The following is a 16079-nucleotide window of genomic DNA, read 5'->3' as shown; positions in this document are numbered from 1 at the left end:
ATAGTTTTCCAGATTATTGTGACTATGTATATATACTAAATACAATTTTTATTTATACATTTTAGTTGTAAGACTTGAGAAGTTTAAATCTTATTTTAAAATCTTTTCTAAAAATAAATTTTGGTTATTTTTTCTTTTTACATCACCCATACTTTCCATTGCTTCATTTTGTCTCCTTACAAAGAGCTATTTCTATGAAGAAAAAAATGTCCAGCAAAATAACCATTAAACCAAAGTAGTCTGATTATATGCAGTATTCCACATTCATGCTCTCCTCATCTCCACAAAAATAGCAAAAGGAAATGTCTTATTTCTCTTCTTTGGGGGCCCAAATTTGGCCATTATAATTTTGTAGCATTTGGTTTCTATTGTTTTCATTTTCTTTTCATTTATATTCTTAAAGTCCTTCTATATAGTCTTTAACCCCCCCCCCCGATTTTTTTTTAACATTAAATAATCTTTCTTTTTTTTTTAAACTTATTTTAACATTCACCAATCATGGTAGACTGGCACAAGCTACTCAGGAAAGAACAGACCTTTATGCCAAGCAAGGTCGAGGAAGCCAGTTTACATCCAAAGAAGAAAGAGATAAATGGATTAAAAAGGAACTTAAGTCTTTAGATCAAGCCATTAACGACAAAAAACGACAGATTGCTGCTATACACAAGGACTTGGAAGATACTGAAGCTAATAAAGAAAAAAATCTGGAGCAGTACAATGTAAGAAGATTTGAATATTTTTATTTTATTTTAGTTTTGGGGTGGTTACATTTAACAAATGTTAAATATGAAATGTTTATCTTTTTTTGAAGTTTTACTTTTAAACATCATAGCCTAAATATTCAAGTCCTCTGAAATAAACAGAATAAGTAATTGTCATAAAGTGAAAAATGAGAAAAAAGTGATCTTTCTGTGTTGTTTGGGTAAACCTTAGTTCATTTCTGCTTCTGTTTCCATAGTTAATGTTCTTTTTTATAACACTAACAATGGAATCATACAAAATAAAATTTAGGTTCATAAAAACATGGAAAAAAATCTCAAGAAATTGTAAAATGATAAAAGTGCTGTTTTCACTATAAACATTTTTATGGACTTTGGAATTACCTCATCTGATCACAAACTATTGTTATTACATTTCCTCTCTCTCTGCTTCGCAGCCCCAAACCCTGTTCTTCATCCTTATCATGATTCCATCTTTCCATCCCTCAGTCTTTCCCTGGCTAGCATTCTTGCATTGACTATATTCTCCTCCCTTCCCCACTTGCTCTCTTTGTGAACTAGTTCAGCTCTACACTATATCCTTCATTTACCATGCTCTGCCAAACCCCTCAGCCTTGGATAATACTATCTGTTACCTTCACTCCTATTCAGGTGTGATTGAACAAAGCTAGAAAATCATTACTCTATGCCGACTAGATCAGCTATAAATTTATATTACATGATTTCATCTGGGTTCTTACTTTGTCAAAGTAGTCTTAGGACCAAAATCCAAACTCTGATGATTGAGGATGATGGCCAGGAATAATTTTTCATTGACCTTTATAGAATGCACTGTTTACATTTCTGCGTGACCAAGTATGATTTTTTATGCTTACAGTGTAAACTGATCATTATTCTTCCTAGGAAAAGTAAAGGGACCCGGTAACCTCTTCACTGTTCATGTCATTAGGTTTTAGAATATATTCTTTACTTTACAATGTAAAAAGACCTTAAAGATAAAACAAACAAAGAAGGACCTTGAAAGGGGGAAAGGATCGCTGACCTATGTCAGGAATATAGAAGAATATCCTAGAGGGGAAAAAGTGAAGGAAAGGAACCTCCAGTCCCTGGAACCAAGTAACAACTATGAAGACTCCCCATAGATCAGAGACCTGAACCCTGTGAGAAGGGAGCAGCTTGTTTGTCTTGCAAAGAATTATGTTTTTAGTTTCATGCTGTTAGATGAGCTCATCCAATAAAAATAGAAGAAACAGAAAGCTCATGCTATTCAGTGACTCACTGCAAAAGAATAATGAGGCAGCTTATTAACAATCTGTTAACAATAATAGAGAAATCTCATATCTCTAAGATGTTATGACTGTGGCCTCCATGTAGTAATTGATGTGACAAAAATGATATTGTCCAAGGGAATCCATTGGCATTGTTAAATGTATAGTTTTGACCAAATATTAAAGAACTTAAGAGGACAGGTGATTATATCACTTGCTGTTAGTTGAAAGTAATGAGAGAGATACAGATTTGAACATTAAACAATTAGTGAAGAAGATGATATCTGTGATTGGATTTCAGGATTTCTTAAACTGTAAGAATGATGAGCAAGCTAGGGATGGAAGTCCTAATGAAATCATAAAAATGAGTTTGTGGATCTTGAAAATCTAATTAGAAGGAATTTAAATTGAAAAGGAAAGGAGAGAAAAAAACATTATTTGTAGCCAACAAGTTATATAACATAGAGAGTAAGCTATTCTTCAAGAAGAAAAACAGTAGACATGTCAAGAAATTCATATAAAACAGAATCCAAAAAAAGGGGCCAAAGATAAAATTCATGATTTTAGATGTTTACAAAATTTCAGTTAAGAGGAACTTATGCAAAAAATATTAAGTATTTACTATTACTTGTTAAGTGTTGAGTTCCATCATAAAATTTGCAATTAAGGAGAGAGAAAGCAGACCTGTTGTGTCTGGGAAAAAAGTGTAGAAATCACATTCTAGAGGGGTTCAGAGAAAAGGATTGGCAGGGTAGGATCCCATGGACTAAAGAAATCAGCCCAGGGAGAAAGGAAGATTTCAAGAATGAAATCCTGAAGACCTAGAGAGCAACAGTTATAATGAGGAGGAAAAGGTATACATTATCCAAAGAGGTCATTATAGATTCATCAAGGAACTTGATCTGTCTAGATTTTTAAAAGTTATAGAGAAAAAGTAGGTCACATACTAGAGAATAAATTATAGAAATGTGGCAGGATCTTGCCTTCAGGAATGCTGAAGCTCAGTAGAAACTGAGATTGCAGAGGAAAACTAAAGACTTAATAAAGGTTTTTGAACTCATCCCCCAGACTTGACAAACTATATGTTTGAGTGTGAAAAGAACTGGTGATTATGATTGCTGAACCATTGTCAGCAATCTTTGAAAGATCATGGGGAGTAGGAGAGATGGCTCAGATTTGGAGAAGGGCAAAGACCCTCATGTATACTAATAAGCTGTAAATAATTGTAATAAACAGTCTTGGGTCTCACCTCCAAGAAATGAGCTCTAGAGGAATAGAGGCTTCCTTTGCTGTACAATCCTAATTATTAGTTACTGCTTTTTATCACAAGGCAAGAGTCAGTGCTGGAGATTGAGGAAGGAGTAACTTCCTCTTGACTATCCATGATATCAGCATTTAGCACAGTCCCTGGCACTTAGTAGGTGCTTAATAAATAGTTACCGATTGGTTGATATTTTAAAAGGTATCAGTGAAGCATGTTTTTAAAAGAAAAAATTACATAAACCAATGAACTGGATTTTGATTTCCAGCAAAATTCCTAACAGGATGATTAGTGAGCACCTAGAAAAGAAAGCAGTAGTCACAAAGAACCAGCATGACTTCTTTTTTTTTTAGATTTTTTTTTTCAAGGCAATGGGGTTAAGTGGCTTGCCCAAGGCCACACGGCTAGGTAATTTAGTGTCTGAGGTCGGATTTGAACCCAGGTACTCCTGACTCCAAGGCTGGTGCTCTATTCACTGTGCTACCTAGCCACCCTTCAGCATGACTTCTTGAAGAACAAATGGTACCAGCCTAACCTTGTTTCCTTTTTTTGACTTAATAGATTGATACATCAAAGAAATACCATCGATGTAGTATGTCGTGTACCTGCATCTGATAATTATGCTATTATAGGAAAACTAGAGAGATGTTGACTAAATCATAATTTAATTCAACAAGCAATGCCTAAATACAAAAGAAGTCATTTATTTTATTTTTTAGTATGTTATTTTCCCTCATATTCATGTAAAAACAATTTTTAACATTCATTTTTAAAACTGAGTTCCAAATCCTTCCCCTTCCCCCCCCCTCCACCCTCCCCCTCATTGAGAAGGTGAACAATTTGATATAAGCTATACAGGTGTAGTCATGTGATGAAAGAAAATACAGACCCCCTCCCCCCCCAAAAAAAGACCTTCAAGAAAAATAAAATTTAAAGAAGTATGCTATAATTAGTATTCAGATACATCAGTTCTTTCTTTGGGTATGGAAAACATTTTTCATCATAAATCCTACAGTTATCTTAGATCATTGTATTGTAAGTCATTCACAGCTGATCATCTTACAGTATTGTTGTTACTTTGTACACAGTACATACATTTCACTTTGTGTCAACCCATGTAAGTCTTTTCAGGGTTTTCTAAGAGTATTTATCATTTCTTTCCTTTTTCCTAATCCCATCTGTTTATTTTTCTAACTTTATGCAAAGATAGTTTTCAATAATCAATTTTTTGTAAAGTTTTGAATTTATTTTCTCCATCACTAACCTTCCCTCACTCTTCCCCCACAGAAAATAATCTAAGTTATATGTTTATAACTGTTAAACATTTCCATATTAGTCATGTTATGAAAGAAAAATCAGAATAAAAAGGAAAATGAAAACCATGAGAAGGAAAAAAACTGAAACAAAATAAATTTTAAAAATTGAAATTAGTAAACTTTGATCTACATTCAGACTCCATAGTTCTTTCTCTGGATGTAGATGGTATTTTCCATCACAAGACATTTAGAATTGTCTTTGACTATTGCATTGCTAAGATGATCAAGTCCATGATAATGAATCACCACACAGTGTTGCTGTTCTGCTTTTGAGTCTGCTCATATAACTCAGCATCAGTTAACATAAGTCTTTCCAAGTTTTTCTGATATTTGACCCCCCTTGATTTCTTATAGAACAATTAGTATTCTGTCACATTCATGTAACATAGCTATTTCCCCATTCAACCATTCCTCAATTGATGGGTATCCCCTTAATTTTCATTTTTTTTTTGCCATGACAAAAAGTTGCTCATCATTTTTTTAAATTTAATTTAAGACAGTGAGGTTAAGTTACTTACCCAAGGTCACACACAGCTACGTAATAATTATTTGAGGCCATATTTGAACTCAGGTCCTCCTGACTCCAGGGCTTTTGCACCACCCTGCTCATCATTTCTTACAGTACAATAGTATTCCATTATATCACATTTTGTTCAGTCATCCTCAATTAATGGACACTCGCTTAATTTCCAATTCTTTGCTATCAGAAAAGAGCTGCTATACACATATACATACATATAGATCCTTTTTCTTTTTTTTATATATCTTTTAGGACACAGACCTAGTGGTGTTGCTAGATGAAAGGGTTTACATATTTTTATAACCTTTTGGGCATAGTTCCAAAAATTGCTATTCATAAAGGTTGAACAGTTCACAACTTTAATAACAATTTATGCATGTTTCATTTTTCCCACTGCCCCTCTAACTTTTCTCATTTTCCTATTCTGTCCCATTAGCAACCTATTAGGTATGAGGAAATACCTCAGTATTGTTTTAATTTGCATTTCAAAGAACTTTTTTTCATATGGCTGTGAATAGCCTTGATTTCTTCACCTGAAAATTGTTTATGTCTTTTGATTATTTATCAATTGGGGAATGGCTCTTATGTTTACAAATTTGACTCAGTTCTCTGAGAAATGAATCTTTATAAGAAAAACTTGCTTCAAATTTTTTTCCACAATTAGTATTGCTAACTATTTTCCTACATCCTCTTTCTCCCCATTTGTTTTATTCTCTCTCTCTCTCCTTTCACCTTTCCCCTCCCCAAAAGTGTTTTACTTCTGACTACCCTCCCCCAATATGTTTTCCTTTCTGTCACCTCCAGCTCCCAGGATCAAGGTAAGACCTTTCTCCTCTTACTTTCCTAAAGGTTAAGATAGATTTCTATAACCAATTAAGTATTTGTTATTCCCACTTTGAGACAGTTTTGAGGGAAGAGTTCGATTCATGCTTCCCTTTACCTCCCCTCTTTTCCCTTTTACTGTAGAAGCCTTTTCTTGTCTCTTACTTCTCCCTTTCCCTTTTCCCCAGTGTAGTCTTCTCATCCCTGGATTTTATTCTTTTAGATATAATCCCTCCATAGTCAACTCACTCCTCTTGCCCTCTTTCGCCATATACTCCTTTAACTACCCTAATAATGAGAAAGTTCTTATGAGTTACCAGTATCCTCTTCTCATGTAGGAATGTAAATTGTTTAATCTTAAGTCTCTTATGATTTCCCTTTCCTCTTTGATCTTTTTATGCTACTCTTGAGTCTTGTATTTAAAAGACAAATTTTCTGTCCAGCTCTGATTTTTTTCATCAGGAAAATTTCACAGTCCCCTAGTTCATTGAATATCTGTCTTTTCCACTGAAAGAGTGTGCTCAGTTTTGTTGGGTACTTGATTCTTGATTATAATCTAAGTCTTTTACCCTCTGGAATGTCATATTTCAGGTCCTCTGATCCTTTAATGTAGAAGCTGCTAAATATTGTGTTATTTTGACTGTGACTCTACAATTCATAAACTTTTTTTTCAGACTGCTTGCACAGTTTTCTCCTTAACTTGGGAGCTCTAAAATTTGACTATATTATGTTAATTGGGAGTTTTTATTTTGGGATCTCTATCAGGGATGATTAGTGAATTCTTTCAATTTCTTTTATCCTGTGGTTCTATATCAGGGCAATTTTCCCTGTTAATTTCTTGAAAGATGTTGTTTAAGGGGGCGGCTAGGTGGCATAGTAGATAAAGCACCAGCCCTGGAGTTAGGAGTACCAGGGTTCAAATCCAGTTTCAGACACTTAATAATTACTTAGCTGTGTGTCCTTGGGCAAGCCACTTAACTCCGTTTGCCTTGCAAAAAAAAAACCTAAAACAAAAAAAAGATGTTGTTCAGGCTTTTTTTTTTATCATTGCTTTTAGGTAGTTCAATAATTTTTAAATTATCTCTCCTGGATCTATTTTCCAGGTCAGTTGTTTTTCCAGTGAGATATTTTACATTGTCTTCTACTTTCTCATTCTTTTGGTTTTGATTGTTTCTTGTTTTCTCATATAGTCCATTGATTTCCATTTGCTCAATTCTATTTTTTAAGGAATTATTTTCTTCAGTGAACTTTTGTACCTTCCCTTCCATTTGACCAATTATACTTTTTAAGGCATTCTTTTCATTGGCTTTTTGTGCCTCTTTTATCATTTGACCTAGTCTAGTTCTTAAAGTTTATTTTCTTCACTCTTTTTTTTGTGTGTGTCTTCTTTATCCAAACTGTTGATTTGCTTTTTTATAATTTTCTTGCATCATTGTCATCTCTTCTCCTAATTCTTCCTCCTACCTCTCTTACTTGATTTTCAAAATCTTTTTTGTGCTCTTTTATGGCCTGAGACCAATTCATATTTTTCTTGGAGGCTTTGAATGTTGGAACTTTGAGTTTGTTATATTCTTTTGAGTGTGGGTTTTTTTTTTTTTTAGGTTTTTGCAAGCAGACTGGGTTAAGTGGCTTGCCCAAGGCCACACAACTAGGAAATTATTAAGTGTCTGGGATCGGATTTGAACCCAGGTACTCTTGACTCCAGGGCCAGTGCTTTATCCACTACGCCACCTAGCTGCCCCATTAGAAACAACCTCTTTTTTCTTTTTCTTTTTCTTTTTTTGTTCTTGTTTTATAGATTTTTCAAGGCAATGGGGTTAAGTGGCTTGCCCAAGGCCACATGGCTAGATAATTATTGTCTGAGGTCGGATTTGAACCCAGGTACTCCTGACTGCAAGGCTGGTGCTCTATCCACTGCGCCACCTAGTTGCCCCTTGAGTATGTGTGTTTTAATCTTCCTTGTCACCATAGAAACTTTCTAAGGTCAGAGTTTTTCCCTAATGTTTACTCATTTTCCCAGTCTATTACATGATTTTAACTCCTAGTTAAAGTAGAGCTCTATTTCCAGGGTGGAGGGTACAGTGTTCCAGATTTGTTTCCAGAGATACTTCTAGGGACCTATAAGTTTTCAGATCTTTCAAAGTGGTATGATCTAGGGAGAGGTATGCTTACTAATGGCTTGTGCTCTGGTCTGTGAATGACTACAAGCATTCTTCTGCCCTGGAACTGTGAGAAGGGTCCCTGCTCCCTTGCAGCCACAAGCTCTGGGACCTTATCCTGGAAGTAGCACCTAGGAATGCAACTTGTATCCAAGGATGTACAAAGCAATAGAGTCCTGCCTTAGTGCTAGCAAAATCCCCTTACCATCTGTGGACTGAGAATTCTGGAAGGAGCTGCTGCTTATTTGGTGATTTGCTGGGGCCTATGCTAGACTGTGCTCCGTTCTTATCCAGGTGCAACAGACCTTTTCTGCCGACCTTCTCAGTTGTCTTGGTCTGGAAAATTGTTTCACTAGGCCTTTTTTGTGGGTTCTTCCTCTCTATAATTTGTTTAAAGTGTATTTGGAGGGGTTTGGGGAGAGCTTAGGCGAGTCCCTGTCTTTCTTTTGCCATCTTGACTCCACCTTCCTAAAATTAGACATTTAAAATCAGATGTCATCTTGGAAGGAATTTGTCAGTAGAAAGTCATTAATAACTTGGATGAGAACATATTCATCACATTTTAGAATTAAACATGACAGAATTTCAGAGATCTTGACAATCTAGAACACTGTCAGATCAAATAGGAACTTATTTGTGTATTTATTCAGTCATTTGGTTAGTTAGAAACTGGGTCTCCCTGTCTCACTCAGGAAATACAGTGACCACTCACAAATCCAATCTCATTACTCTGACTTGAAAACTTTGATCTGTTCCATTTAAGAGTTGGAAACTTGTTTGCCATTCCTTGGACAGCTTAGGTCCTCACACACCCAGAGGTTCCCCATTTTGGTGCCGGCCTTAATGCAGACTTCACTCAATGCAGCTCAGAACTCCTGGGCTTGAGATACAACCAAGCCAGTATCAAGCATGTGCCACCCTACTCCCCCATAGCCAGCTTGAAAGTGACTTTAAAACTCAAGTTCTGTTCATATAGTAGGTCCTTAATATTTGTCAGTTTGATGCAAGAGGATTTTAGTGTACTGCAAACTTAATATAACATGCTACTATTAAATAGCAACCAGACTAATGCAGTCTTAGGTTTCATTGTGAGATCTAGTGTGCACAGATCTAGGTGACAAGCCTGTTCTGTTCTATGCAGATCAAACCAGATATGGAGGAAGGAGATTGGTGAGCTAGAGAGCATTCTGAGGAATACAACAAGCATGATGACAGGCTGAAAGAAGTTCATGCCATATCAGCAAGATTTAAAAGATCTGAAGCTATTTACCCTAGAGAAAAGAAGATTCAGAAGAAAGGCTATAACTGTCCCTAAATATTTGAAAGGTTCTCATATGGAATAGAGAATAGATTTATTCTGCTTGTCTTTTTTTCCAAATTTTTGACTAATTTTATTATTCATTTTTTTTTCCTGTTTAATCTGCTTGACTTTGGAGGGCATATATAGAAGCAATGAGTAGAAACTTACAAAGTAGTAAATTTAGGGCTATAAGATATAAGAAAAAACAACTAAAGTGAATTTCTTCAACCTGAGGACTTCAAGGATGGGCTTGAGTGTTGGTTTGGTATTAAATTCAGAAATTCCACAAGCAACTAAGTGCTAGGAATAAGAATAACCAAAAAAAAACCTCCTCCCCTTAAGGACCTTACATTCTTTTTCTAAAAGGAGTTCTTCTATAAGTGTGATTTGAACTAGATTGCGTTTGAAGTCTCTTTCAAAAGGTAGATGTCTATATAAATGATTCTTTCTAGAAGCCAATGGTGGTTTCTATGTAATGGAAAGTAAGTTTTCTTATGATAACTCTATGACAACTCTTAGCAAGAGAGTTGATTTGCTTAAGGACTTAATCAGCCATAGGTCTATGCCTAAGAAAATAAACATCCTGTTCTATGTGCCTCTGAAGTTTTTTTTTTCTGTTTGTATTGTTGGTACATTACGTTGTTTGTTTTTCTTGATGGTGGGGTAGAACTATTGCAAATTCTTGATGTCCAAAGAAATTTGCGCCTACATTTTTTTCCCTAAAATTCTTAAAGAAACAACTCCAAAGTATCACTTCATTCCTATTAGATTGACTAAGATGACAAATGGAAATGATAAATTTTGGAGGGGATGTAGGAAAATAGGTATACTAATGCACTATTGATTGAGCTATAAACTAGTATATTCTGGAGTACAATTTGGAACTATGCCCAAAGATCTATAAGAATAAGTTTTTAAAGAAGTAATGAGAAGTGTATCTTTTTTAATGTTTAAAATAAATTTATTTATTTTTGAATTTTACAATTTTCCCCCCAAATCTCGCTTCCCCCCCCCCCACAGAAGGTAGAAGACAGTCTTTATATTGTTTCCATGCTATACATTGATCTAAATTGAATGTATTGAGAGAGAAATCATATCCTTAAGAAAAAAAATAGAAGAGCAAGATTACATAATAAGATAATGTTTTTTTTTTTTTTTTATTAAAGGTAATAGTCTTTGGTCTTTGTTCAAACTCCACAATTCTTTCTTTGGATTCAGATGCAGTTCTCCATTGCAGATACCCCAAAATTGTCCTTGATTGTTGCACTTATGAAATGAGCAAGTCCATTAAGGTTGATCATCAACCCCATGTTGTTACAGTGCACAGTGTTCTTCTGGTTCTGCTTATCTCACTCAGCATCAGTTCATGCTGATCCCTCCAGGCTTCTCTGAATTCCCACCACTCCCGGTTTCTAATAGAACAGTAGTGTTCCATAATGTACACATACCACATTTTGTTCAGCCATTCCCCAATTGATGGACATTCACTCAATTTCCAATTCTTGCTACCACAAATAGAGCTGCTATAAATATTTTTGTACAAGTGATGTTTTTACCCTTTTTCATGATCTCTTCAGGGTCTAGACCCAGTAGTGGAATTGTTGGATCAAAGGATATGCACATTTTTATTGCCCTTTGGGCAAGAGAATTGGATCTTTTAATGAATTTAATTTCATTTTTATAACATTGCTTTCCAGGACTGAGTTTATTTCATGTTTGTGTTTTCTTTTTAGAAGTAATGTTATTCATAATAGATTATAAAGCTTATAATGACATTCTATCTCTGAAGATAGTTCAAGAAAAAAATATTAAAATTAGGGGGCAGCTAGGTGGCACAGTGGGTGGAAGTGGGTGGAACACCGGCCCTGGAGTCAGGAGGACCTGAATTCATATGTGGCCACAGTCACTTAATAATTGCCTACCTGTGTGATCTTGGGCAAATCACTTAACCCATTGCCTTAAATAAATTTTAAAAAAGTTAAAATAGGAGTTTTATGTAGAATATTGTTGTTAAATTATTTACATTTCCTTTAGAAACTGGATCAGGATCTTAATGAAGTGAAGGCTCGAGTGGAAGAGCTGGATAGAAAATATTATGAAGTGAAGAACAAAAAAGATGAATTACAAAGTGAAAGAAAGTTAGTAATATTTTTTAATTTTCATGTGTGAATTTATTATTTTCATTTGTTTTAAGTTATTGTAACATCTGTGAACATTTGAATGTAATTTCGTTATTTTGTTTAAAAGATTTCTACTTAATGTCTTCATTTGCTTAATTAGAAGAAATATAATTTTTATTTACAGTTATTTATGGAGAGAGGAAAATGCAGAACAACAGGCACTTGCTGCCAAACGAGAAGATCTTGAGAAGAAGCAGCAACTTCTTAGAGCTGCAACTGGAAAGGTGGGCAGTGATCTTTTCAGTAAACTCATTTGAAGACTGTTGTTGCAATATTTCATTGAATCTATCATGCCACAAGGAGAATTTCTCAGTTGTGCTGAGGGATCATTGGTGCCAGTAGTAAATAGCACAGATGTCAAATCACTTAATAAACACTGGGTGACAAATGTCTTATGATTGTCAGTAAACTAACTATATCATCTGTAGGAACCTTTACTAGTATGAAGATATTTTTAATGCCTTAATATTTTAGATAGTAACATAAAAACCTATATAATTTAGTTTCTTATGGGCAGAAAAGCGACTAGAGATGTTTTAAACTTATTAAATATTTTTATTTTTTAAACAGGCTATTTTAAATGGCATAGACAGCATAAACAAAGTCTTGGATCATTTTCGTCGAAAAGGCATAAATCAGCACGTTCAAAACGGCTATCACGGAATTGTAATGAATAACTTTGAGTGCGAACCAGCTTTTTACACATGTGTTGAAGTCACTGCTGGAAACAGGTGAAGTAAAGTTCTTAGCATTCAGGGTTCAGAATGAAAGTAGAGCACACATTATACCACACACATATACATTGTTGTTTTTTTGATACAACAGAAAGTTTTATGTTTGAGAATAATATAAGCATTTGAAGCTAATTTTCTCTCTCATCATTTTATTCAGTTTTCCAATGAAAGATGTTGAAAGCAGTTTCTAATTTTAAAAGTCAAGGTTCTCATTTTGCCTTGCTGTCTCATGGATATTTTCTCTTAAGCATGTTTATGCAGTTTTGTTTCTTTGTCATTTGAGTTTCTATGAAGGTATTTAATTGCTGCAGTCATATATGTCTTATGGCCTGGAAGGGCACTTGATTTCAAAAATGATACCAATATATATAGTATTAAATTCTGTGCCTTACTAAGCTAGAGTGACCTTTTGAGAATGGACACAACTATGCCAATGTAATAAAAGGGACAGTACTATTGAAGTTATAAGATTATGTGCCATTCTAATCCAAATATAAAGATTTTTGTAGAATTAGGGAAAAAATAATAAAATGTATCTAGAGGAAGTAAAAATTGAGAATCTTAAAGAAAATAATGACGAAAAGGTAAGAGGGGTGGGGGAATGGAATTTAGCAGTACCATATTTCAAATTTACCTATAAAGTTGTAATCATCTTTTAGTATTGCTTTAAAAATAGAAAAGTTCATCAGTGAAACAGGATAAAAGATGACCAGAATCAATGAAATATGGTAGCCTAGTTTTGATTAACTTTTAAGGACTCAGCCTGCTAGGGTAAGGAATACACATCAACATCTCATATGATGTATTGCAATAATCTCCAAATGGATACTATACCTAGATGTAAAAGGTTATTTAAACACACACAAAATTTAAGGAAGAAGCTTTCTTTCACAACTCCAGATGGAGGGAGAGCTTTGATCAAAGAAGGGATAGGGAAGATCATAGGACACAACATAGTTTAGATTTTCTAAAATTAAACATTTTTTTGCTTAAATAATTTTAGTTAGAATTAGGAGGGAAACTAGAGAATTAAATCTTTGTAGCAAATTTCTCTGATAAAGTTTTTATATCCAAGATATTTAAGAAATTGTTTAAAAAGAAAGAATACAAGAGCCACTCTCCTATAAATAACAGGTCATACAAATAAGCCGTTTTTAAATTAAGAAAAGTAAGCTGTCAGCAACCATATGAAAAAAATGCACCAAATGTCTAATAAGAGAACTGCAAATTAGACAGTTGTAATGTTCTCTCTCATAACCATTTGTAATGATGAATCTTGAAGTGATAATAATGGTAGTTACTGGTGGGGTTATGAAGGCTAGGCACACTGATGGACTTTTGGCATAACTGTGATTTGAACTCTGACTCTTTGAAAGCAGTTTTTTCCTATACCTCAAAACCTACTATATTGTATATGTCTTTTCCCAGTACACGTTTACATGTAATATTTCATATTACACATATTATAGCACTTACTAAAGAGCAAAGGACTAGAAACAAAGTGAGTGGCTATTATTTGAAGAATATCTAAATCAATATGGCATATGATAGAATTATTGAACCATAAGAAATGATGAAAGAGATGGGTTCAATGAAATGTGGGAGGTTACTTGTATGAAGAGCAAAGTAAACAGAACTAGATGATCAACATATACAATGACTACAATAAAACAAAGGAAAACAATTTTAGAAGATTAAAGAACTTTAATCAATTCATTGATCAATGACTACTCTGAAAAGGTTGAAGTTGAGTTTTGGTTCTAACCACCAGGCACAGTTGAGAAACTAGAGCTACAGAATGAAGCACTCCGTTTTTGTTATTTAGTTGTTTCAGCTATGTCCAGTTTTTCATGATCACATTTGAAATGGTTTGCCATTTCTTTTATCAGATCATTTTTCAGATGAGGAAACTGAGGTAATGAAGGCCTTTGTCAGGGTTGAACATACTAGGAAATGTGTGCAGTCAGATTTCAGTTGTGTTTTTCCTGATTCTAGGCCTAGGACATTTTAATCACTGAGCCACCTACCTGCCCTTTAGGTTTTAGATATACTTATTGTGTGGATTTGTTTTGTTTGTGCTTTTTTTTTAAAGGGAAGATTTTGGGGAGAATTAGGAGAAGTGGAAGCCCTAGTGATAGTGATTTTTTAAAGAGCCCAGATTTAAAAAAAACAAATTAGAAGTTCAGAAGAAAATATGGATAGGCAGGACAGTATTGGAAATATCAAGGTAAATTAAATATAGAACTTTTTTTTTAAAGACTATATAAATACCATCCTTATCCATTGTATGTGGAAATGGTCATGTTCACGCCTAGCAAATTCTTAATAATTAAAAATAAGATGAAGGAGAACTAGAGAGTTAGCCCACCAAAGGAATGTATGAGTATCACCCACAAACCAGCTGAAGCTCATTGCCAGAAGGTTGATCACTACTTGGTGAAATTTTTTGGTCACAACAGTTCACAAAGGTAGTCTACTTGGGTGTAGAAGGGTTGTGATCTGTTTCAGTGAGGGTAGTATGGATTCTTTTTTTTCTAAATCTCACTTTTAAAATTTGAATTTATAAACATGAATAGAAAAAAACGATTACACGTGAAGCTGAAACTATTTACAGATTGAATTTTAAAATTTAAAATAGTAATTTCAATACTTTTCAGTTTATTAGTCTATTTGAACCTTCTTATGCTTTTTTTCTGATATTTTCTTAATTTTTTCATTGGTACCAAAATAAAAGAAATACATTGACCTTATGTAGAAATATATCTTCACTTCCAGGGCTTGTGTTAATAAACTAGGAAGAATACTTCATTAGTTTCCTAGATTAAGCATTGGTCACTACATTGATCTGAGTTCTGAAGTTTCGTTAGTCTTAAGTTGTTTTCCTTTATATTATTGTCATCATTATGCAAATCTTCTGGCTTTATGCATTTTTTTACTCTTTGTCAGATTTTATGTCTTCCAGGTTTCACTGAAATCCCTCCCATCTATTCATTACTTCTTATAGTACCACAATATTCCATTACACTTAGATATCATAATTTAATAGCTTTTCCTCTGTTGATGGACCTCACTTTGTTCCCCGTTTTTTACAACACAAAATGCTACTGTAAATATTTTGGTATGATTGAGTCCTTTTTCTCTTTGAAGTATGTTTAGTAATAATATAAATAATATCATTGGATCAGTGGTTTTCCCAGTTTTAGTGAATTTTTGAATATAATTCCAAATTGTTTTCTGGAATAATTGATTCTATTCCAACAGCAGTAGATTATTTTCCAATAGCCCAAACAAATAGTTATTTTCCTTTTTTATTGTCTTTACCAATCTTAGGGAAATGAGTTGTATCTTAGAAATGTTTTAATTTTAATTAATTTTATTTTTTTTCTTGAATTTCTTTTGAAAACTACCTAATCATCCCCTTTGATTTCTTGTCTGTTGGGTAATGACTTGTTCTTATATGTTCGTTTCAGTTCCTTATATTTTGAATTATTAGATGTTTATCAGAAATTTGATAGAAAAATATTTTTCTTAGTCAGCTATTTATCTTCTAATTTTTTTTATCTTATTCTAACCGTACTGATTTTGTTTGTGCAAAGATCTTTCATGTTTATGTAAACAAATTGTTTTGTCTCCTTTGATTCTTTCTGTCCCTTATTTGGTCAAGAACTGTAACCCTCTCCACAGTTATGAGAAATTTTTCACTCCCTTGAGATATTTCAAAATTGATATTAATTTCTTTAAAGTACTTTATTTTTATTTGATTCCCCCATCCGCCCCAAGGAAAACATGCATTTTATAAA

At 33.9% G+C, this 16079-nt stretch overlaps 1 protein-coding gene across 1 annotated transcript in view; it reads left to right on the top strand.

Annotated features, from left to right (window-relative positions):
• The window catches only part of SMC3 (structural maintenance of chromosomes 3), a 58287-nt gene that overhangs the window by 25342 nt on the left and 16866 nt on the right, over nucleotides 1-16079 (top strand). The window contains exons 13-16 of the mRNA XM_074233729.1: nucleotides 506-719; nucleotides 11400-11503; nucleotides 11670-11769; nucleotides 12116-12276. Of these exons, the coding sequence (XP_074089830.1) occupies nucleotides 506-719; nucleotides 11400-11503; nucleotides 11670-11769; nucleotides 12116-12276 (579 nt within the window). The remainder of the gene's footprint in view (nucleotides 1-505; nucleotides 720-11399; nucleotides 11504-11669; nucleotides 11770-12115; nucleotides 12277-16079) is intronic.

Source organism: Macrotis lagotis, chromosome 4, assembly GCF_037893015.1.
Source record: "Macrotis lagotis isolate mMagLag1 chromosome 4, bilby.v1.9.chrom.fasta, whole genome shotgun sequence".
Lineage (NCBI taxonomy): Eukaryota > Metazoa > Chordata > Mammalia > Peramelemorphia > Peramelidae > Macrotis > Macrotis lagotis.
Note: the sequence above shows the minus strand (reverse complement) of the source record. Positions and strands in the feature narration are given on the sequence as shown.